General features: G+C 39.9%; 3 protein-coding genes across 11 annotated transcripts in view; 1 reads left to right on the top strand and 2 right to left on the bottom strand.

Annotated features, from left to right (window-relative positions):
• Positions 1-404: 404 nt before the first annotated feature.
• On the bottom strand, positions 405-12,536 carry abhd8b (abhydrolase domain containing 8b). Of its 6 annotated transcripts, none has more exons than XM_044198372.1 (6): positions 11,391-12,530; positions 10,792-11,254; positions 5,999-6,802; positions 4,726-4,896; positions 3,809-4,025; positions 405-3,192 (listed from the first exon to the last, which is right to left on the bottom strand). In XM_044198372.1, exons 3-6 carry the CDS (start codon positions 6,790-6,792, stop codon positions 2,908-2,910), a joined length of 1,467 nt encoding a protein of 488 aa, XP_044054307.1. In that variant the 5' UTR covers positions 6,793-6,802; positions 10,792-11,254; positions 11,391-12,530; the 3' UTR covers positions 405-2,907. The 6 variants fall into 6 exon arrangements, with proteins under 6 accessions (XP_044054307.1, XP_044054305.1, XP_044054308.1 ...); XM_044198375.1 differs by adding an exon at positions 3,293-3,342 and having other exon boundaries at positions 3,050-3,192; positions 10,792-12,536; XM_044198370.1 differs by having other exon boundaries at positions 10,792-12,530.
• An 853-nt stretch (positions 12,537-13,389) lies between these two features.
• Positions 13,390-17,207, top strand: dda1 (DET1 and DDB1 associated 1). 2 transcript variants are annotated; one of them, XM_044198517.1, is made up of 5 exons: positions 13,390-13,756; positions 14,405-14,485; positions 14,696-14,747; positions 14,995-15,056; positions 15,196-17,207. In XM_044198517.1, exons 1-5 carry the CDS (start codon positions 13,748-13,750, stop codon positions 15,298-15,300), a joined length of 309 nt encoding a protein of 102 aa, XP_044054452.1. In that variant the 5' UTR covers positions 13,390-13,747; the 3' UTR covers positions 15,301-17,207. The 2 variants fall into 2 exon arrangements, with proteins under 2 accessions (XP_044054452.1, XP_044054453.1); XM_044198518.1 differs by lacking the exon at positions 13,390-13,756 and adding an exon at positions 14,082-14,249.
• A 149-nt stretch (positions 17,208-17,356) lies between these two features.
• The window catches only part of ano8b (anoctamin 8b), a 39,949-nt gene continuing 35,822 nt past the window's right edge, over positions 17,357-21,483 (bottom strand). For all 3 annotated transcript variants that reach the window (XM_044198514.1, XM_044198516.1, XM_044198515.1), the window contains one exon: positions 17,357-21,409. In XM_044198514.1, the coding sequence (XP_044054449.1) occupies positions 20,663-21,409 (747 nt within the window). In that variant the 3' untranslated portion in view covers positions 17,357-20,662. The remainder of the gene's footprint in view (positions 21,410-21,483) is intronic.

Genomic DNA, 21,483 nt, shown 5'->3' with positions numbered 1-21,483 from the left:
CTGGTTTGAAGTGGGCGGGGCTCTGTTGGAAAAACAATGTCACCAATCATAATTAAGCAATATATGAATCAAATCTAATGACAGTGGTATTTTTAGCCAAGCGTTGCTCTCAACAAACACTATTGGTCATCAAAAGATGTGACAGGTGTGCCATAAAGTTCAAAAAGAAGGGCTTTTGACTGAAGGATGCCAGTTTGATTCCACCACTGGAGTGCCCTTGAGCAAGGGACTTAACACTCAACTGTTTAATAGAAGCTGTTTCTGAAAAAGATGGTCCAAGCTCATAAAACCCACCCTGGCTAAATAAAGGTTCAAACAAAAAGACACAAAAGTATCTGAAAAGGTACACAAGTAAAGAAAAAATATTATAAAATCTAATAGAAAAGACAGAGGACTGACAAAACTGTTGAAAACTCACATTAATTTACTTAAAAATAAAATTAACAGTTTTAAATCAGCAGTTTGTGTACTTATTGTCAAAGGCAGTTACAAACAGTTACAAAATTTAAGACACACAAGATATAACATGAACAGTTTCCTCAAATTCAGGATAATCATATAAGCAAACCATCCATGTAATTTCTATGCCACATAGAAATGTTGAGCTTATGTGAGCTTGAGTCGCCACAAATCTGTCACATTTCTCTGATCAGAGATGCATCTTCCTTTGATTCAGTGAATTCTCTGCTACAGTTTCTGTTAAATCTCTAAATATCCATCATGAATAAAAGTACAATGTATAAAAAGAATAATCCATTTATAAAAACCATCAAATGTTATTGAAGATAGATACAATCTGTACTTCATTCACACCGTATACAAATCCAATTTCTGATCTTTCTATGTTAGAGGCTCAGAGAAGGTTTGTGAACGTTATTAATATCTGAACTATTGCAGCACTGAGAACAGTAAAGACATATACACTTTATTGTAGTGGTCAAAATACAGTTACAGAGGATTTAATAGCTTCCTAATGCCGGCTGTCTGTCATGTGGAGTGACAGCACAGATGTTCACAATAAACTGTTAAAGAGTTAAATAGATGGAGTGTTGTGATACACTGATGCAGTCAATGTATCACAACACTCCAAACAAAATACAGTTTTTGTAGTAATATAATATTAATATATTATCTTAACTTTACTTCTCCAGGTAAAAAACACATTGCAGAATAACATAGTTTTGGTGAGAAATAAATGACTAATATTTATTGTAAAATATATTCATTCATGCAAATCATCTAGAACAGATGGGCTGTTACCATAAAAAATAAGAAATGGATTTATGAAATATTTATAATATATTCAACAGCTGCATACACAATGTTTTTTTTTTGCAGGAAATAGAGGAACTATTAAAACAAATGCTTTCTAATACCACATGGAAGTTGATAATACATTATGTCAGTGACTTTCAGTCACTTATTGTCATAGTGGGGATTTCAATTAACAAAGATGCTACATTACCAGCACATGGATACATTGCAAAAATGAATATTTTCAAATGGCATAAAACATACTATAGTATGATATGGTTTGCGGTGAATTTCTGTTGACCAATAAACCCCTGATTCGCACTTCCCTGATGTATCTCAATGCAAGCCTTCTTATTATTGATTTAATGTCCCATTATGTGCATGTGATTTGTGCAAGTTCTTTGGCCCATTCTCTCCATACAAAGTTATGATTCATTGCTGAGCCTCAATTATTGCTAGATTAAGCAGGACACACTTGACTGAACATACTGTACAGTTCCCTGAATTCTAGGAAGGAGTAAATTTACTTTCACTTCTCTTTGTATCAGTACTTTATCATTCTTCACTCATTCAGCATCACAAGTCACAACTCAATCACTCACAAAACATTTTTTTTCTGTTAAATACCAGAGGCAGCTACTTAAATCTTGTGAACCTCTTATACATTGTGCAAAAATAATATTCTGGCTCACCTCTTAGAGGTACTGAAGAACAAATAAAATGGCCAAAAACTAAATGTTCATTTTTAAACAAGAAATGCCTTCCCATTTGTTTTCAGTGCCATTTTGTGTATAGTATTAAACACTGTGTGTCCATTTAAAACTCTCACCTCTACAAGAGGTGAGGTTTGAAATTTATCATTATATGCAATGGAAAAAATCTAGCTACAAAACATCCTCCGACACACACACAGATAGACATTTCTCAGCTAGCTCAGTGTGTCATGATATGATACTAAACCTCAAGTAGGCTAATACATCAGGCTGATTTACCATCCAGCCAGTTTACATAAGGTTGTGTCTCTGCTGCTGCTTTACGTAGGGCAGGGTAACAGGTAGTCAATCAGGAGCATGTTTCATACAAATTATTTGTTTTGCTTTTCTTTTCCATGTTTTAGGAATGACAAAAGTCAGACCAGGCAATCAAGTGTCATCCTTTCTCAAAATGTAGCTGTCAGTGTGGCAGATGACACTGATTTGTCCACAAAAGTCAAATTTTATCACTTTTGCTTCTTGACAGTTGTTAATTTCACCCTCGCCCTCATGGCTGTATGTTACTGTTTCCATCTCTTGCTCCGCCTACTCTGGCATCATCACCACCCTCCACTTCTAGGCACAGCTATATCTTCCCTGCTGTATATTGAGGACAGGGAGCTGTAAGCTTAAGAATGGACCTCCAGCATCCAGTAATGCAGCTCCTTTTGCTCTGTCCTTCAGCTCAGCATCTGACATAACTGGAATCAAACTTGAATTCCCTGCATTGCGTCACACCTTCACTTTCACCTTTAGCTGGAACATTTCTGATAAACCGGCCCTTTTGGCTCAGCATAAGGTTCAACAGCCAAAACCAGCTCAGATTATCAGGACCCACAAAGTGCATGGCCAGCTATGATATAATGTAACAATCACTGGAAGCTTCAGCTTTAATCTTCCGTCATTTCTTGGCCTTGCTGTCTGGCTTCTCCTCTGTGCCGCCGTTTGATGACGTCTGCCTAGCAGTTGCAGGTCGGACCTTGGAAGGGTCAGATGTAGCCTTGGTGTTGTCAGATTGGGCTTTGGCAGTCTCTGGGCGTGTTTTGGACTCTTTCTTTGGCGGTGGAGGGGTGGCCGGCTCCCAGAGGAAGAACTCATGCAAGAGTGTGTTGACAGACTCAGGACACTCCATCATGACCATGTGACTGCCGTCTTCCAGGACCTTCAGGAAGGCCATTAGGAGGATCTGAGAGAAAGTTAAAAGCAAAAACAAACTTGTAATATGGTGAACTTGTTATCAAACATTTGCCTAATATTTGCCTATTAGGAGTCATGTTTCTGGCCACCTGTCGTCCAACTGCTCTTCTTTTAGCTCCGTTTTGGTCTCCACCAACTCCTGAGGGCAAGATCTGGCTCTTTAGCTGCTAAATTCTCCACTATGTTCACCAGCTAGCCGCTAATTTTGTCTGTCTGCTGTTTGGTGCAGAGCAGGTAGTGTACACTGGATTTGTCATAGCTTGATTGCTGAAAACACCTGCCTGCTACATCTGGATACAACATTGATGAGAGCAGTTAGAGTGATCTAAAACAGGCCATAAAGTCAAAAAACTGATCTAACAGACCCTCAGAGCTGAGGGGAACTGCACAGTAAGGTGATCATTTTCTGTGGGTTTTCACTATGGATTGTTTCACATTAAAAGGTATATAAAAATATTAATTATAGCTGCTTAATTATAGCTGCTTTAATTGATTTCCTTCCTTCCAGAGAGCCTTTTTCCATTTGTTTGATTATGGCACAAAAAACTATGACACACTAGGATAGCAGTGTCTTTAGTGGGGTCAGTTTTCCAATTCCCACTCACCTCTGCCATGCGCTGGTCCTCTTCGACGGGGACAAACTTGTCGTGCATGCCGTGAACCAGCAGGATGGGCACTGTGAGTTCAGCATGGTAGATCTCGTCCCCCTCAGGCCAGTACTGCCCGCTCATCATGGCCCGCAGCACAAAAGACGACACGTTGAAGGCATTGTTGTCTTTCAACAGCTGCTTCTCCTTGGCACCCTGCCGAGCAAAGCCAGCCCTGCAGAGGGCAGAGCAGAGGAGATTTACCTGAAATGCAAATGGCTTAAAAAACAAAAACAGGATTCTGATGACATTAAACTGTGGGTGAAATGAACACAAACAGTGCCACATAAAGGTAGAATTAGCAAAAATATCGCACTTGACCGTAGCCAGCAACATAAATGTTTGGGTATCTCAGGTGGACCAGTTCTTGTTCATTTGATTAACGCTGCCAGTTACGTTTGGGAGGTTATAGATCAGATCTTTGGACTGATGGACAGGACACAGTCATGCGGTCAGCCTCAGACCTTTCCTCATTAGATGGGCTTTCACATATTTTACGTTGACATGAGAAAAATAGAGAACAGGGATGTCACTGTCTTCTGGTATGTTTATCATGCTCATTGTTTTTTGTTTCAACCAAATGTGATTATTTATTCTCATTAGTGCTAAATAAATGTTAATCCATGAAAGTTACCTGCTGTAGTTTTAAGTTACATTCTATTGTATTTAACATACAAGCTAGTTAACATACAAGCTAGTGAGTTTTAAATTAAAAGCTAATCTAATCTAATTGATCAGATTCTGCACATAGAATAGCATAGGAGACCGATTATATGTTTTTATGAAAAATGGTAATTGGTAATTATTTTGGCTGGCAAAATCGTCTGCAGCAGTTCAAAACAACATTTTTTGTCTCTGCTTGCTGTGTGTCTTACTTGAGAAAGCTCCAGGCTAGCAGCGGGGAGAGGCAGTGAAGCACACAGGTGGGCAGGTTGAAGATGGAGCAGAGGCTGGGCTCCAGAGCTGTGGGACCACCTCCGTTGATCATCACCATCTTGTGGATCTGTTCCGGATACTCATGGGCCAGGAAAGTGCAGAACGACACACTAGGCAAGCAGAACAGAAGGCTGGTTACAGGACAGGCTAGAAGAATCAACCATGCTGTTTGTTTTGTGGTAATCGCCTTTTAGTTAGAATGTACATATCTGGAGTGACAATTCTAGTATTTTAGCATGTAAGTATTTGGAGAATGTAAAGCATACACTTATTCATCAGAAGAAATCAAAGCACCATGACACTATAATATTAAATAGCTGCAACAGTATAAACAAGGAGCACTGTAGTAAGTAACACATCTGTCAATTACTTATCACATTAATCAATATAGTCTTCAGTCTATATAATGTCAGAAAATAGTGAATACCCATCACTATCTCCCAGAATTCCTTGTTTTGTCTGACCAATTGTCCAAACCCTCAAGCAACACTATGTAACTTTTGCTAAATTAACCACTGTAGCTACAAGTGCCACTTACAAGACAATGGTAAATGCTAAAACCTGGTGAATCAGTTACACAGCAATATCAATCTAAAGTTTGTTAACACAAGCTAATATTAGCCACCATAAGGTACTGATCATACCAGACCAAGTACAGTTGTAATGGAAAAACCCCTGAATGTATTGATTTTAGCAACGGTGCATTTTATTGCTTATGAATTCAACTTTTCATTTGTAAGAGGCAGATTGTGTTATTTCTTCTTTTAAACCTTACACAGTCTCACTTTAAGACATTATATGTATAATCATATAAAACTGAAAAAACAGCAAATACAGAAACACTCGAGAAGCTGGAACCAGCAAATATTTGGAATTTTTGCTAAATAAATGAAACAATTAAGCAATTATCAAAACTGCTGTCGATCGACTAACTGATTAAATAATTAATTGTTTCAACACTGTATCAAATTATGTCAATGTTCAGCCCACTGAAACTGTACGTGATGTAATTACAGTGTTAGATTTGCATGTCTAGGCTTCTCATACTTCTTAATATTATGGGCAACAAAACAGATACATATGCAGTTAAGTGTCTTTTGCTTTCTCATTTTAATAGTGATATTTAACTATTTTCCACATATCCTGAAGCCTTCTAAATCCTCTCATTCAATTCAGCTGTGTGTTACATGAATGTTATGATCTTGAATTTACCCATAAGAATGTCCTATGAGAATATTCCTCTTGCGTGCATATCTCTTGAAGATAAGTCTCATATCCTCAGCCAGGGCATAGAAAGTGTATGCAGCAGCTATCTGTGGTGCTGAGCTGGCTCCATGACCTGCCAGGTCCGGGGCGATCACCTCATAGCCCAGCCTGGAAAAGAAGTCCAACTGGCTTCCCCAGATGTCCAGTGAGCCTCCCACTCCATGGATGAAGAACAGAGCCACATCTGCATGTGTCCCTTTACAGGCTGATATCTTCCTCTCACAGTCGATCACCACAGTGCGCTTGGGCTTCCGCCTGCGTTTCCTGGGTTGCTGCGACTGGTCAGTCTGTCCAGCAGCAGGTGCCTCTCCTCCTGCTGTTTCAGATGGCCCGTCTTTTCCAGCTGTGACAGACTCAGACCTGGCCTCAGGGATGGTGACGGGCGCTGAGGAGTTACCACAGTCTGTCAGTTCAACCTCCACAGTGCTGTTTGGTTCTGTCTCTCCATTCTGACAGTTTTTCAGCTCTGCACTCGCCCTGTCACCCAAGTTCTCAATGAATAGCTGTCCATTACGATATACTGTGATCTTTCGTTTGCAGCTGACACTCCCACCCTGCCCAGTGGGTTCCTCCACCACCGACCGATCAGGGATGATATGTCGAACCCGCAGGACGCGGCCCGGTTTCACCTCCACAAACTCGTAGCCATCAGCTGGTTCTGAAGTTTCTACAGGAACCACAACATTGGCCGACTTTGAGGTCAGGCAGCAGAGAAGACCCTCTATAAAGCTGGTCAGCATGGCTGCCAGTCTGTAGGGAATACAGTCATATAAAACACATAACATCAGCACACATGCAAACATGAATGAAACAAGGTCACGGAAAACCAAAGGCACATACAGTAAATTTAAAAAGGAACTATGTTTACAAGCAAGTACTCTATTTAACTTAAAGCTATATAGACAATAAGGATGGTAAAAACTAGAAAAATAAAAGTGACACCTAACAATCTAGATGAACTATATTAATCAACTCTATTTCTGTTCATTATTAACTTTGAATCATGTTTGAATACATCAACACCCTCAACCCATCAACATCCATCAGTGGTGAAGTGTAGTTTTTGTCTATTGGAGCCCCACTAACAAATATAGCTAAGGTCTGTTCCTATTGGCCAATACTGGCTTATCACAAAAATATTATCAAGATGTACAGTATTTATTTAATACTTGTGGTGTTCGAATGCATTATATCAAAAGAAATGCGTAAATGTTATGTCTTTTAAAAGTTAAAGCACATTTAGATTGAAGAAGAGAGAAGTGAACCAAGAGGACAGTAACATTTTAAAACAAACATATCAGCAATATATCATAATTTGTGTGTGTTCATTAATATGCAAAAAATGAGCAGATGATGGAATTTTGCAATACTTTAAGTACATATTGTACACATCTCTGTTGTAATTCTTTGATAACACAGCTGGTGAGATTTTTAACCTGGATCTCTACCTAAGATCTAAAAGTTGCGCATTTATGTGTACAGTATGCGCTTATTTTAAAAAGGACATCACTCAGTATATCGTTACCATAATGTTCTTACTCCTAAATCAGTATAAACATCTGCCCCAAAATCTCTCTATTATCATTCTATTGGGTTATTATCACTATTATATCATGCCATTTTTAACACACAGAATAACTTAAATCTCTACATCAAATAAGTATCTGGGAACCTTAAATGTACCATTCAAAGAGGTAAACAAGTTCTTGTGCCTTTACAATCTGCCATCTAATTACAACTCAAACCCTTAAGACTTTCTGTCAGACGTAAATGAGCAGCATCTTCCCTCAGTGCGGACTTTGGGGGTATTAATAGACAGGGACAGTAATAGCTCCCTGGGTTAAAGCTGTCTGCCATGTGATCACTCTGCACCGACACACACTGCCATACTGTCAGTACTTTCATACTGTCAGTCAAAATCACAAAATAACCGACAGTAATTAATGGTACTTTTTTGAAGTATTATTTGCTTACTGCAGTTAGATTATTACTTTGGTATAAATTCAGCTCATATAGAGAAAACATGCATACTCGCACGTACATTCAAATGATCTAAGTTATGGCAGTCCTCACATGTTATGATAATGTGGAGAAATGGTAACTGTGCACATCAAAAGGTAAGGATTTAGTAATTACCCCATATTACTGTACAACCACCTACAATAATAAACTGGCTTCTAATGCTGCTAATTTTGTATATAAATATGTATAATAGGTATAATGCATGTCTCATACACACTACAGGTACAGTATACAGTATATGTTAGGTTATCAGTTGATTATCAACCACAGCAACAGCATAGCAGCCAAGCAGGGTCTGCAAGTCTCTCTGCTGGTGGCATTATCCTACTTTCCTGTTGCTCCTCTCCCAGCTAGAGGGGATTATACTCTCTGTCTCTCTGTCTAAGTCCACACAACACAATCTGTCCATCTCCTCTCGATAAAAACAGTGACACTGTACAACAACAGTTTTACCCTCTGTGTGATTTGTTGCATCTTTTTCTATACTTGCAACCCATCAGTTACTGCTTTTCATCTGGGGATTATGGACACAATGTAATACAGCATTCCTGCTTTGCTGGCTATTCTCGTGCCCTTTCTGCTTATACTTGCACATCCTTTATCCAAACAGCAGTGTTGTACAGTGCTGTGTGTGAACGACTGGAGGAGGCTGAGCAGGCCATTTTGATATCACTGAGGGTGACACATTCACCTCTAATATTATTCTCCCATCAAAAGGCAAACATTCTCCAGGCACAAGGGGTGACCTGTGATATATGCTGTTATTTGTTTCTGTTCTGCAACCTCTTTTGGTGACAGTCTCTTTCTTAGTGTGCATTTACATTCAACCTTGACACTAGAATAGATGTATATTTTACTACCATGGACTAAACCAATCCAAAAACCCTTTTCAACCCTTACAGACACAAACACTCCTATTCATCCACCATGCTCCCCTTTTAAATTACCAGATTTGCCTCATCCACCTCCTGATGAGATATCAGAATTAACTTTAAAATAGACTGTTGCTTTGTGATAGGAAACAAATACAGAGGTGGTGTTGTGTGGTGCAATTCTGTCCCGCCATGCTTCTTTTTCATTGCAGTCTCCCCTTGTCATTCGAATCTAGTCTATATATTTTATTCAATGGGTAGAGCATAGATGGTGTTAGTTCGCTAGGAAAAACTAGCACCATCATAAGAAATGCTTGAGGGAAAACAACACAGACTGGCAAATTACTGAGCAAAAGACTTGAACGTGGTAATAAAATCTGTCCAATCTGTCTCTTAATTGAGGCTGAAAGAATAGCCTGCATCGTACATGATGCAAGTGCATGTTGAATCTACACTTGTAACATTTATGTGATTGTAATGATTAGGCCTCACCATTACAAACCAGACCATATTTGGTACAGCACTGGGGACTCACTAGACAGAAGCACACTTAAGCAAAGTTACACAAAATCACACCGGGGAGTACCTGCCCAGTACTACCACTGTTTTTTCTGTTGGCCACTGGAGCAGTCAGGTGTTAACTGCCTCCTTAAAGGGTAACTCATGGTGGTAATGAAGGAAAGACAAAGGCTACTATTTTACTTTTACACCCCAATTATCAGGCTGGTCCAATGATTGAACTGACCACCCCACAGTCACAATACTGCTTCCCTAACCGATAGCTCAGATTGAGTACAATGTTATTTTATGTAGAGAAATCACTGTTCTGTTCAATAAAATGGTGTCTTTCATTTCATCGTACTGTATGATGAAGCACTGCAGTGAGTTTGATTTCTCTTGTAGGTACTACTGTACGTGGCTTCTGTTGTCAGTGGCTGCAGGAGACTGTTACGTAATGATTCACCAGGTCAGACACAATCACAGTGGGGACTGATGCCAAGAAAAGAGCAGAGACTGCCATGGGGATTAAACAACAACTACAAAAGGTCCACTGTTGATAGACCCTGGCTTGCTAAAATATTACATTTATTCTGTTGTACTATTAAAGTACTGTGTATTACACACCTTAACAAAAATATACCATCACTGCCTGCATGTTGCTTTATATGAAGACACATGGTCTAAACACAACTGATGAGAAATTCAGTAACTTAATAATAAGAAGTAAGTTAATTAATAAAACAGCATTTACCCACAAGTTGATTAGAAACACTGTATCCTTAGAGAGTGATTAGAGCCAATGCTCAGCAAAGTGGAATTTATTCAAAAATAAACATATTTTGACGCATTGTGCATTTTGTTCCAAATTCAGTTTTTCAAATTGGATATATAGCAAAAACGTCAGGCACGCAGATTCATATAAAAGGTCATAACAAAACAACTGTTCACACAGGAAACAATATGAGCGCTTCGTTGCATACTAAAATAGCATTGTTGCTGGTTTTGGTAGAATAAAACGTGTTTTACCTGGTGTTTTGGGTGGAGCTGGTCCCCATCCATTCACTAATAACAACAAAGCGATGAATAGGTCACTCATTGCCGTCTGATGCAGCAAATGAGGCAAGTGCCAGAATGTTTTTCTCTTACTCTTTTGCTAAGTGAAATTTAATTTCATAAATAACACTCAATAACCCGTTTGTCTTGGTCAACTGCAACGCAACATGATATGCAGCGACCTATTTACTGTTACTTGACAATAATCTACAGTGTAAGGTATACAATAACAAAAGCATAACAATAACAAAGTAAAAAAATAAATATGTGGCAATAAAGAAACATGCTTACCTTTATATTTCCGAAAACGCCGCGTGAAATATGATCAGATTGATGTGGTTTTCTTATGAAGCATCGAGGAAGTAGGAGAGCTATAATCTGTTGCAGTCAATCCAATAATCTAATTTATCTGGATTCTGTCGTCCTGTAGGTAGCCTCCACATGGCGGACAGTAAGTTAGGCCTATCAGCCTATCGACAGCATATATTTCTGTGGTTCAGCGGTAGCTCCAAATATCTGCGTGTTCCAGCACTTCATGTTGTTCCCCACATCCCATGTTGGAATATTGGTGACGGCGCTTGGAGACGCACCGGAGCTCAGCTGGATGTCAGGGTGTTTTTAATCCATCAACTGTTGGTGCGACTGAGCCACTGTAACCTCCTGGTTCAGTTTGTGGGTGTGAAGAGCTGCCCCCTGCTGCGATGTGACGCGAGACAACCAGTGGATATATTTTTTGGGTGGGGGGGTTGTACTTCTGTATTCAGTATAAAAAATTAGAAAAATATAAACGTTGTATTACCAGTGGTGTAAAGAGTAGCCTAATTGAATTTTGAATTAATTGATTTATAAAATATAGTGAACAACAAATGTGAAAGCAGCTTGTGGCTAACCTTGTTCAAATGATGACAGAGTCTTATCAAATGGTCGCCCACATATTTCAAACAAGTTTGCAAACCTCTGGCCATCATAACTGTTACTTGAGATGGTGAATTAATCGATGCACTATTCTACCAATTATTTTATTGGCTTCCACAATGCAGTGTGTACTGTAGATGTGTGATACCTAATGAGCTGAGAGAGTTTGTGGGATGTAACGTTTATAGTCGTTGCACAGAAAACTTTGGATGATCTGGCCTTCCCCATCAGGGCCACAACCAGCCTGAGGAGATCAAGTTAGCTACAATAAGTTACTATCTATCTTTACATCTTGATGGTTTGTTAATCTGTTAAATCTGGTTAAATCTGGTATATTGTATGATGTACTTACTTAATGGTTCTATGCTCCTTTGACTGTTCGTTTTCTAAGTTTGAAGCATTTTGCAAAATTGGATTTGAAAGAGTTGTTAAGAACAAAGACAGAAAGGCATCCTCTCCTAGTAATTTGTCATTATTTTGAATTCTAATATTTAAAATGTTGTCATATCTGTTTTACACAAAGATCAACAAGTTAACATGGACAAATATTCCACAATAGCAAAGAATATTCCCTCCATTTTGTCAGCATCCCATTCTCCAGCATCAGCTGGTGCTGTGGCAGTTGCCATTGCTGTTGTTGCTAGGTAACTATTTGTGAGGAGTTCAGGAGGCAAGTGCCAGTGAGGTGAGAGAAGACCACAGAAATCAAGACCCAGCAAACACACCCACTGAGCCAATTATAATTTATATATAATTCCCTCCGGCTGTAACAAATTAAGGTTAATTCAAAGTTTATCTTTATATAGTGTGATGGTCATAAATCAGGATATATTGATATTGATAATACTATACTATTGTGTAAAAGAAGCATTGTAGCAGCTTTAAAACAGTAAACTAAAACCAAAATCTTGAAACTGCAACAATGCCTCTCAATGCCTTTTTTCTCCAAGTGATTCTACTATTATATGTTTTAAATATCAGTGGATCTCCTGATTTAAGCAATATCAAGGTTTTGATTTTTTTTTTTAAATCTTCAACCATATGGATTTCAGTGACTGTCATGCTCCAAGATGTCCCACGCCGATTTAATAGATAAAACATTAATTTGGTCACCGCATGCCGATGACCTACCAGCTAAATTAAAATACAGGACATGTCAAAAGATACCCACAAATTGTATCCAACTCCAGTTTTGACAGAATAGAATAGAAAGCCTTTCATTGTTATGTTTAGTCTAATGCTTTTATACCTTTGGTTTACATACCCTGGTCCTCAAGAAAAATTATAATGAATAATTCAGCTGTAGATAGACAAATAAGAATAGAAGAAGTCTTGTTAACTTTCCCATGGGCTTCACTGTGCATAGATAAAGATCACTACATATAGGAAATATATGTACTTAAAGGGACAGTTCACCCCAAAATCAAATATACATATTTTTCCTCTTACCTGTAGTGCTATTTATCCATCTAGATTGTTTTGGTGTGAGTTGCAGAGTTTTGGAGATAGAGATCATGTAGGAACTAGTTCTTACATGAAACTGCTCACAACGAGGTCTGTGGATTATCTTATCTAACCGGGTCATGATTTCTGGAAAGAAACATTGCTGTTGAGTTTTTCAAATGTATTTTGAGCACCACAAGCCGAGTGCCATCCAGTTCCATTATATTCAAGAAAGGCAGACATCTCTACGGCCAATATCTCCAAAACTCTGCAACTCACACCAAAACAATCTAGATGGATAAATATCACTACAGGTAAGAGGAAAAATATGTATTTTTGGGGTGAACTGTCCCTTTAATTCATGGATGTATTGAGGAGAACTAAATACTTTCCAAACTGTTGGGTCAGTACAGTAGCTGCTGATGTTTGAAGCTCATCATGTGGGAGAGCAAGATTTTCCAGTCAGTGTGTTTAATGATTGGCTGTCAGGTCAAGCTACTACCACGTGGGAGCATGGGTAGGCCAATGGGCGCCCCCCGGGGGCGTGTCCACGGAAGCGGCGCTACCATCCAGCCATCATGCTAGCAGAAGAAGTCCTGTGTAACTAGCTTTGCTAACTCATGCAATGACAACTTAAGTTATTTTTCCTGAGTGTAGTATTTTCATGGACACTGGGATCTAGAATGGAAACAACAACTTGGGTGTGAAGGTCGTTGTTTTCTTTGCCAAGAGGACCCGATAAGACAGGTGTCTCTGTTAACTAGCCAGTAAGCTAGCGCGGCTAACCGTAACACACTCACACTGCCTGCCATCACCACCAAGCACAACAGGCACCAAGCCAAGTCCACAACTCTGCGTTTAGACGTTGGAAATTGCTACCATTAATATCATGGAGAAGGTATGTATTACACATACGCAAGACTTTTAACATTAGCTTAAGCTGAGCTTGAGCTTCTCAGAGTGCATATGGTAATACCGACCGGGCTAACTTTGGGTAACAGATAGCTGCTAGCCACACCTGCTTCTCCTATTGGCATTCATTCACCAAGGCCAAGCCGGCATCGTTTCGTGCTCTGAGCTGCTCAGCTCTGACTTGCTAATTTGAAACCACTTGCTGTACACTGTGCTGTACACTATCTGATATCTTCACCTCCAGCTAGGAGGTTACTGGGGACGTTACAGCGAGAGTAGCAGGCCTGTTAGCGTGCATGGGTTGCTAAGATAAGGGAACGCCCAACACTGACTCAGTGACTGATATCCTGCATCTACAGTCGTTTGCAGGGACTCCTCATCTGTTTTTTGCCACCCTCCGCCTATCTAACATCTGTATTAGAGAACTCTTGACACCTACACTGCCAACCGATAATTTAGACTGTTATGAAATGCCACAGGTGAATAAGTCTGTTTGTTAAAAGTGGAATCTTTTTGGAGGGCAGATAGACAGATGACTTGAGGCTTCCAGTCGTATTAAATGCAAGATGAAAGAAAAGACATTCATTAAACCAGAGCTGCGTGGTATAATCATCACCTCACCCTCTTCCCACAGGCTGATTTCTTGAAAGGACTTCCTGTCTACAATAAGAGCAACTTCAGCAGGTTTCATGCAGACTCTGTTTGTAAAGCATCTGTAAGTAGCCTATGATAATATTTATGTCCTCAGACTGTCAATATTAATCCTAATGAATATTTTCTGTGGATAAGATGCTTAACAATTTTGTCATACACAAGAAAAATGTTAAAAAATGCTGCGATTGTTTCTTAACTAAATTATACACAAGAAATACATAAGGAGAATGCACAACTGTAATTTGTAACAGCTTTCTGTCCTGTTTTACAGAATCGGAGGCCCTCTGTGTACCTTCCAACACGTGAATACCCCTCTGAACAGAGTAAGTACCAAACTCACAGCTAAGAGCTCAAGGTCACTGTGGAGAAAAAAAGTCTTAAGTTTAAAACCACAAATTAACAGTAAGGCTGTATTAACAGACGCCGTTGATGAAGTTGATCACTGACGTGTTTTTACTAAATGCTTGTTAACCAAATCTAAACTGGCATCGTTTTGTGCAGACTGTGCTCTAAACTGATCAGCTTTAAACATAATTTGTCAGTAATATGCTGTCTGTGTTTGCTCCGCAGTTATTGTAACAGAGAAAACCAACATCCTCCTGCGTTACCTCCATCAGCAGTGGGACAAAAAGGTGAGTGTGTGCAGTTGTTTAGAGTTAATTTCCTAAGTCTGGCTTTACTTATTGACTATACATTTCTGGTAGGTGGATTATTATTAAAAAGAAATTGTGTGATTTTACTGACTGCTGTATAATCCTTTGTTTCACACAGAATGCAGCAAAGAAAAGGGAACAGGAACAAGGTGAAGGTGACAGCCCAGCACCCCCAAGGAAGATCGCCAGGACAGATAGCCAAGAGATGAATGAGGACTCATAAGTGTATGTGTGAGTGTACATGTGTGTGAATGTGTGTGTGTTTGCATATACAGGGTATAGCCAGTATAAACTAACAAAAACTAAGCATAATCCCACCTGAATAAAGACTTCTGGCCATTCTGCACTATGACAGGATGCCTTTCTTGACATGAAATTAGGGAAATTCCCATCAACAAAGCAGCCATTTATGGTGTAAAGACTGTGTTCATGAAAATGAACCAGGACAGATCTCAAAGTCACTGTTAGTCATTGACACTGACAGAACAGAGCCGTTGTCAGGTAGGGAACTTTATACTGGTGTTTCTTTTATTTATGTTGGCTATTCCCTGTGTGGTTTAGTAAACGTGTATATGTTTGTATGCATGCTGAGCTGTGAGTGTGTACTGTGGGTTGTACTGTACTATATGTGTGAGGTGAATGAATAGTTGAAAAAGTGTCAGTTGAAAAGTAGATTTAAAATCAGAGATGGACTTGACAGATAAAGTCAGACACTACCCTTAAAAACAGTCTCATAACTGGTACATGACTTGTGTAGCCTTCTGTCACCTGGAGAGACTGTCCTGATTTGTGCAAAGATAACATTTTGTTACTGTTTTAATTTTATTATAACTATTATTGTTTATGTATGGCAATGAGCTTCCTGCCAGCCACAGTGCCCGCCCTCTCAGTTTCACTGCCCACTCTGCGACCACATGGGGGCATTGCAACATTTCTCCACACTGTTTGAATCAACAGAACCAAGAATGCACTGTGAAGAACAGCACAAAGTAGAAGCAACTCTTTCAGAATCCCCCTTAGACGTGTGTTTATGGTGGATAAGCATATATTTATTCTATTCTGGGACTTGAGCTTGTAGGATAAATGTTGTGTTGTTGTTTCTGAGAAATATTATTTACATCTAGCACCACCTTCTGGCTAATCAAGGCTAGTAAAAATGGGAAGTTCTCTGAGGTTTAGCTGTTCTTTCAGCAAAGGATAACAGAAAAAGAAGGGAAAAAGTTGATCTTAAATATGGAGTTGTAAATTGTAACATCAGATTTTCAGTTGCACAACAAGGTAACAGCACAGATAGTGAAGAAAAATATGTATAGTAATGTCTGGAAAAGGGAAAAAGAATACATTAAGATGTGTGTAAATAATTGTCAGTACCACAATTAGTTTATCCAATGGAGTATCTTTGTGTCTGCCTTTTTGTAAAATAATACATGCCCATGGATACAATAGAAAATGACCTTTGTGAAAGTAAAGCAAAGAGGCCCAGTGGATGTCACCTTGCCTTGCATCTTGATGGCTGGGTATTATATTCCTGGAGCAGTATTAAAACCTCAGGGGTGTTGGGGTTGTGGTGTTATCTTGTGTGACTGTGGAAGACTGACAACCTGTCATCATGGTTCGGACCCTTTTGCTCCCCCAGCTCAGGGCCCGGGATACCTGTACTGTTCGCCCTGTCTTTGTGACAGCCCTGGATGGTTTTTGTCTGAGAGCAGGCTTGGGGGGGGGGGTTAAAGGGGTGTTATATTTTCAGCCATAGAATGCACAATAAGCATGCACGGCAAAGTGCAGTCGCCATCCTGCCTTGTTCCTGAGATTCAGTTTGTATTGGTGTCATATACTGTACAACACTGAATAAAGCTTCTTTTTTTTAATGATTTTATCACTGCCCAGCAGAGTCACATCGAAGCCTCCTGTCCTTCCTGACCTTTTCAGTTGATGATGCAATGTGGGTTGACAGTGTGGTCAGTCATCTTCCTACCTACAGTGTAAATACCGTGTTTCAAGCGTAAAACCACATTATGCTTCTGCTCAGATAGACTGTTCTACAACACCCTAAGCCTTGCCCCATCTCATGTGTGTTAGTTCAGATATGTTCTTTTTAGCTTTGCTGAAATAAAACTGGATTGAAACTGGGCATTTGTCCTGTGGTACTTTTAATAGATCACTTTAAGTCCTCGATTTAAGGACATTCTGATTCCCAATATTAAAATCAACATTTGTGAGTGAGGAAAACAATGTGCAGTCATGATTTTGTGGGAACAAGTTGGTCACAACACATGAAATGCATTTGAAATAGTTTTATTAACTATTTTTCAGGTCTTATAAAAATATGACAAAATAAATTAAAAGAAATAAATAATCCCATTTCCCAGTATTTCTCTTTAAAAGATTTGTTTTTTGTACAGTGGTACATTGGAAGAGCATAAGATGTTCAGTAAGTGAGGCTTCCATGAAGCTGTCCTATCCTAAACTCTGAGGTTAGAGTCAGGTTTTAATGTAGCTGTGGTGAGAATCTCACCTGTTCACATCCTCTCCTAAGATCCAGAAGAAGACAGTACATTTACTAAATTCAGTCATTTCCCACTGGTTTCACATTAGACTGATGGTGCTTGTAAAGTCTAGATAAGCCCAAATCCTTTAAAGAACCGCTGTTGCTTGGATAGTGAATTACAGACAGCTGTTGAGTCTCAGCTGTCTGAGCTGCTGTCCTCAGCGAGGGACGCCTGTGCCTGGCCCGACAAAACAAGTGATGGTGCCGTCTCTGGCATGGGATGCCTCTTGATGAAGCTTTCGATGATACCCAAAACTGTTAAAAATCTGTTAATTTACTTCAACCAATGCTTACTGAAAGACCTCCATAATAACCACATGCAGAATTTGTTGCTGTTGCCAAGAGTGCAAGGATGAAAGAAGGGATAAGTTGGTTAATGCTATCCATTTCCATTATATTAAGTTGTACTGTAACTTTTCCCTGAATAAGGAAGAACTCCATACATGGAGGCATGACTTAAACTCCACTGTGATGGGCCGGTATCAGTAAATGCCTTTATCTCTGCCTTCTCACTTTAGTCACCTCTGCTTTGAAACTGACTTTTCATTTTCTATACGAACTTTTAAATGATGATATATGGACTCTATTGCATCATGGTGCCACTCATCCCTGAAATCCAAATGCTGCAAGAATAAAGGTTTTAATGAGATTATGCTCAGCTACGCATACCATCCTGGTCTCTATCATGTTTCCCTTTAACAATGACTAACCTGTGAGACTGATACACATTTTCTCTCAGCCTTGCACTTCTCATTTTGCATTTATAATGAACAATGACTTCCAAATATAAAAAAGAACATACTGTAGATTGACAGTAAAATGATACTGTGGCCACACAAATTGATGTCCTGTCTATTTCCTTATTGCATTTAATGTCAGTAAGATCTTTTTGCAGGACTGCGGAAGTACAGTTTTGTATTTTCTTTAGGCATATGACTGAAAGGTGGATTATACTTACTGCAAAATTGTTACAGACACATGAAAGCAGCAACATATAAAAACCTGTTTAAAACTCAATGTCATCATCACCCCTAGACTAGACAGATTCTGTAAACACAAAGGGGTAGATGATTATTGTTATTTTAATAGTGAGTCCGGGGAGATTCCTCACGTTAAATAGAGACAGGAGAGAGCGGACAGTGAAAATTGAGGGGACATAAAGAAAAGATGCATAGAGTCTGGCTGGGGATAATGCAGTAGGTTGGGTGCTGCAGGTGGGGGAGTTAGTCTAGACTTGTAGTGATACATGTAAGTCTCCTACAACTCAGTGTTATTGCCAAAATCCTTGCCAGATGTGATGGTGTGGAAATGCATAGTTAATGTTTTTGTCTCCCAACCTACAGTGTGATGGCCTCTGAAACTTTTCTCAGTGTGTACCTTATTATGTCACCATAATACATTTTCCTTTCAAAGTGCTTTTAAACTGCAGCCAGACATTTTAATTTCACTGCCCCTGCTGTATACTGATGACTAGACACTGATGTCGTGGGTAAATAGTCAATGGTGAATCAGAACAAGCGGTTCAACAACACATTTTGCTATGCAAATAAACTCTGGCACCACTGTCTGGAGACCCCACAGAAGTAAATTACCATTTAATGGAAGATGATGGGCTTGCTTACTCAAGTACCGTAATGTATACCATAAACAGTGTCGATGTACATGATTAGCAGAACATAGAGCACATACATCTTGGGTTAACAGTATAATCTGAAAAATACCGCTTTGGTTAAAAAAGGAAATTCCCATCATCAGCACTGCAATAAAGCAATTCAGCAAATGGTGCGTATAAAAAAAGATATGGAGCTCAACATAAATAAGAGCAACTATTGCATACAAAAAATGTTTGAATATTTAGGAAATCCCATGGTTGCTGAGAGCAGGGGCAGGTGAGTAGACATCATGTACTGTGTGAAAGGAGGCAATCAAAATAATCCATCTTTTGCATAACGTCATGAGGCAGGCTGGTGTCGGTCCTCTCTCCTGCAGAGGGAGAGACGTTTCTATGCATGGCGTAGGGGTTTAGTGCAAATGTTACTTCTTTAACTCTACGCTCGTTTGCCAAGTCTGGTTAGAGTGTGTGGAACGGAGCACCATCTGTGTTTACAAGATGCTCTACGGGCTTGGATGGAGAACAGCATGCAACAGGCTTCCATGCTCAATTTTCTCAAAATCACCTTCGTCTGCTTTTTTCTTTTAATCTTCCACTTGCTCTCTTGGGAAAAATATAGGTATGTGACAGCTCGACTTACTAAGCTCTTTACTTCCTTTTTGAACAAATCTGCTACTGTCACAGGATGGGAAGAAGTGTACAAAGCTCAGACATCACCTCTGCTTTGAAAATAAAGCTGGTGATATATCAGGGATGCTTATTAGGTTTGTGTGATGATTTATAAGAATAATTAAAACACTGATTGATATTGCTTTTCCATTTTACCACTTTAATATAAAAGTGAAGGGCCCAAGAATTCCTCACAGATAAAAATGAGACAATATCTAATGATCACTTGTGTTGTGACAGCTAAAAACACTCTCAGTAGTTATTTGATGTACAATCTGTGATCCTTTCATACCACTGTATACGCTTTTTTATCTTTTTCCTCCACAACAGGCTGTTCTGTTCCGAGTGGAAGGCCAACAAGATGCTTACAATTTATGACTAGAAGAAATCAAGAAACACAGCTCTCTGCTTTAAAGGCTTAAAAATATTAGAAACGCAGCTCATGCATTTCTTTATGTATTGCAGACAAGGAAGGATTTGCATGTTTGTGTGTGTAAGGGAGTGTGTGTGTGTGTGTTTATTTGTCATGATAGGAGGGCTTACGTCTTTCTTATAAAGCCTGTTTTTTTGTCTTTCAACAAAAAAGCAAACCAAACCAAAAGTCATCTCAGTTTCATCTTTTCCTCTCTATGCTTCAAGTACCTCTACACATAACCTGTGATAACACAGAAGGTAGGTCAGGCCTTTCCTCACAGTAAACACATCACTTCTTCAGTTGCAATGTAACCAACGACAAGTTTGTTCTCTATGCAGCTACTAGACTTTAGAGCCGGCCGGGTCCAAGTCTGTTGAATGTCCGTTCTCCGACCCTTCCCCTCCAGGCGAGGGGATCTCGTCTGGAACGCCGTTCAAGTCAGACCTGGATGGTTGTCTTTCTGACGTCTGTGATGATGATCCTTCCCCGGATCTGGGCAGCTGAGCCCCATTCACACACATCCCCCCCTCAGATTTCCCAAAGTTAAACAGTTTCCCAGGGTTGAAGGCTTTGCTGGGTGACTGAGAACGCTCCTGAGAGCTGCTACCTGATGATGAAGATGATGATGATGATGATGCTGTCGCTGTGGCGTTGGTGGCTGTGGTGGCAGCCGCAGAAGCCGCAGCACCGTCCTTCTTATTCTCAGGTGACTTGAGGAATTTGAAGCTCAGGAACCCTGGTAGCTTTGGCTCACTGCCAGTGGGTGACTGAGGGGAACGGGCACCACCCGAGGAGAACTTACTCTGCAGTGGGATGATCTGTTTCAGCTTCATCACATTATTGTTGGCCAACAGAGAACTGGGCCTCTTGGGCTTGTCCGACCCACTGCTTCCTCCTCCTCCACCCCCGGGGCGTGATTTGCTGCTGTGACTTTTGTCGTGGTGGTGATCCCCAGAGGAGTCGCCCTTGCTGTCATCCCGCTCCCTTTCCCTGCGGGCCATATGCTCCGCCTGCCTCTGCCTCTCCTCCTCCTCCCTCTTCCTCCTTTGCAGCTGCTGGTAATGTTGCTGCGCCTGCCGCTCATGCTTCTGCAGAGGAAGGGAAACATTCCCACAATGTATTTACTAGAATCAGCACTAACCCAGCTAACCATTACAATACT

The sequence above is a fragment of the Siniperca chuatsi genome, linkage group LG6 (genome assembly GCF_020085105.1).
Source record: "Siniperca chuatsi isolate FFG_IHB_CAS linkage group LG6, ASM2008510v1, whole genome shotgun sequence".
Classification (NCBI taxonomy): Eukaryota; Metazoa; Chordata; class Actinopteri; order Centrarchiformes; family Sinipercidae; genus Siniperca; species Siniperca chuatsi.
Note: the sequence above shows the minus strand (reverse complement) of the source record. Positions and strands in the feature narration are given on the sequence as shown.

Bases quoted from the DNA above. Each gene is read 5' to 3' on its own strand.
- dda1 (XM_044198517.1), top strand. The intron at 14,486-14,695 runs GTAAGTAGCCTA...CCTGTTTTACAG, and splicing joins ACTCTGTTTGTAAAGCATCT to AATCGGAGGCCCTCTGTGTA. The intron at 15,057-15,195 runs GTGAGTGTGTGC...TGTTTCACACAG, and splicing joins ATCAGCAGTGGGACAAAAAG to AATGCAGCAAAGAAAAGGGA.
- abhd8b (XM_044198370.1), bottom strand. From the start codon at position 6,792: ATGCTGACCAGCTTTATAGAGGGTCTTCTCTGCTGCCTGACCTCAAAG. The intron at 4,026-4,725 runs GTAAGACACACA...TGCCCTCTGCAG, and splicing joins CTAGCCTGGAGCTTTCTCAA to GGCTGGCTTTGCTCGGCAGG. The intron at 3,193-3,808 runs GTGAGTGGGAAT...ACTTTCTCTCAG, and splicing joins AGGACCAGCGCATGGCAGAG to ATCCTCCTAATGGCCTTCCT.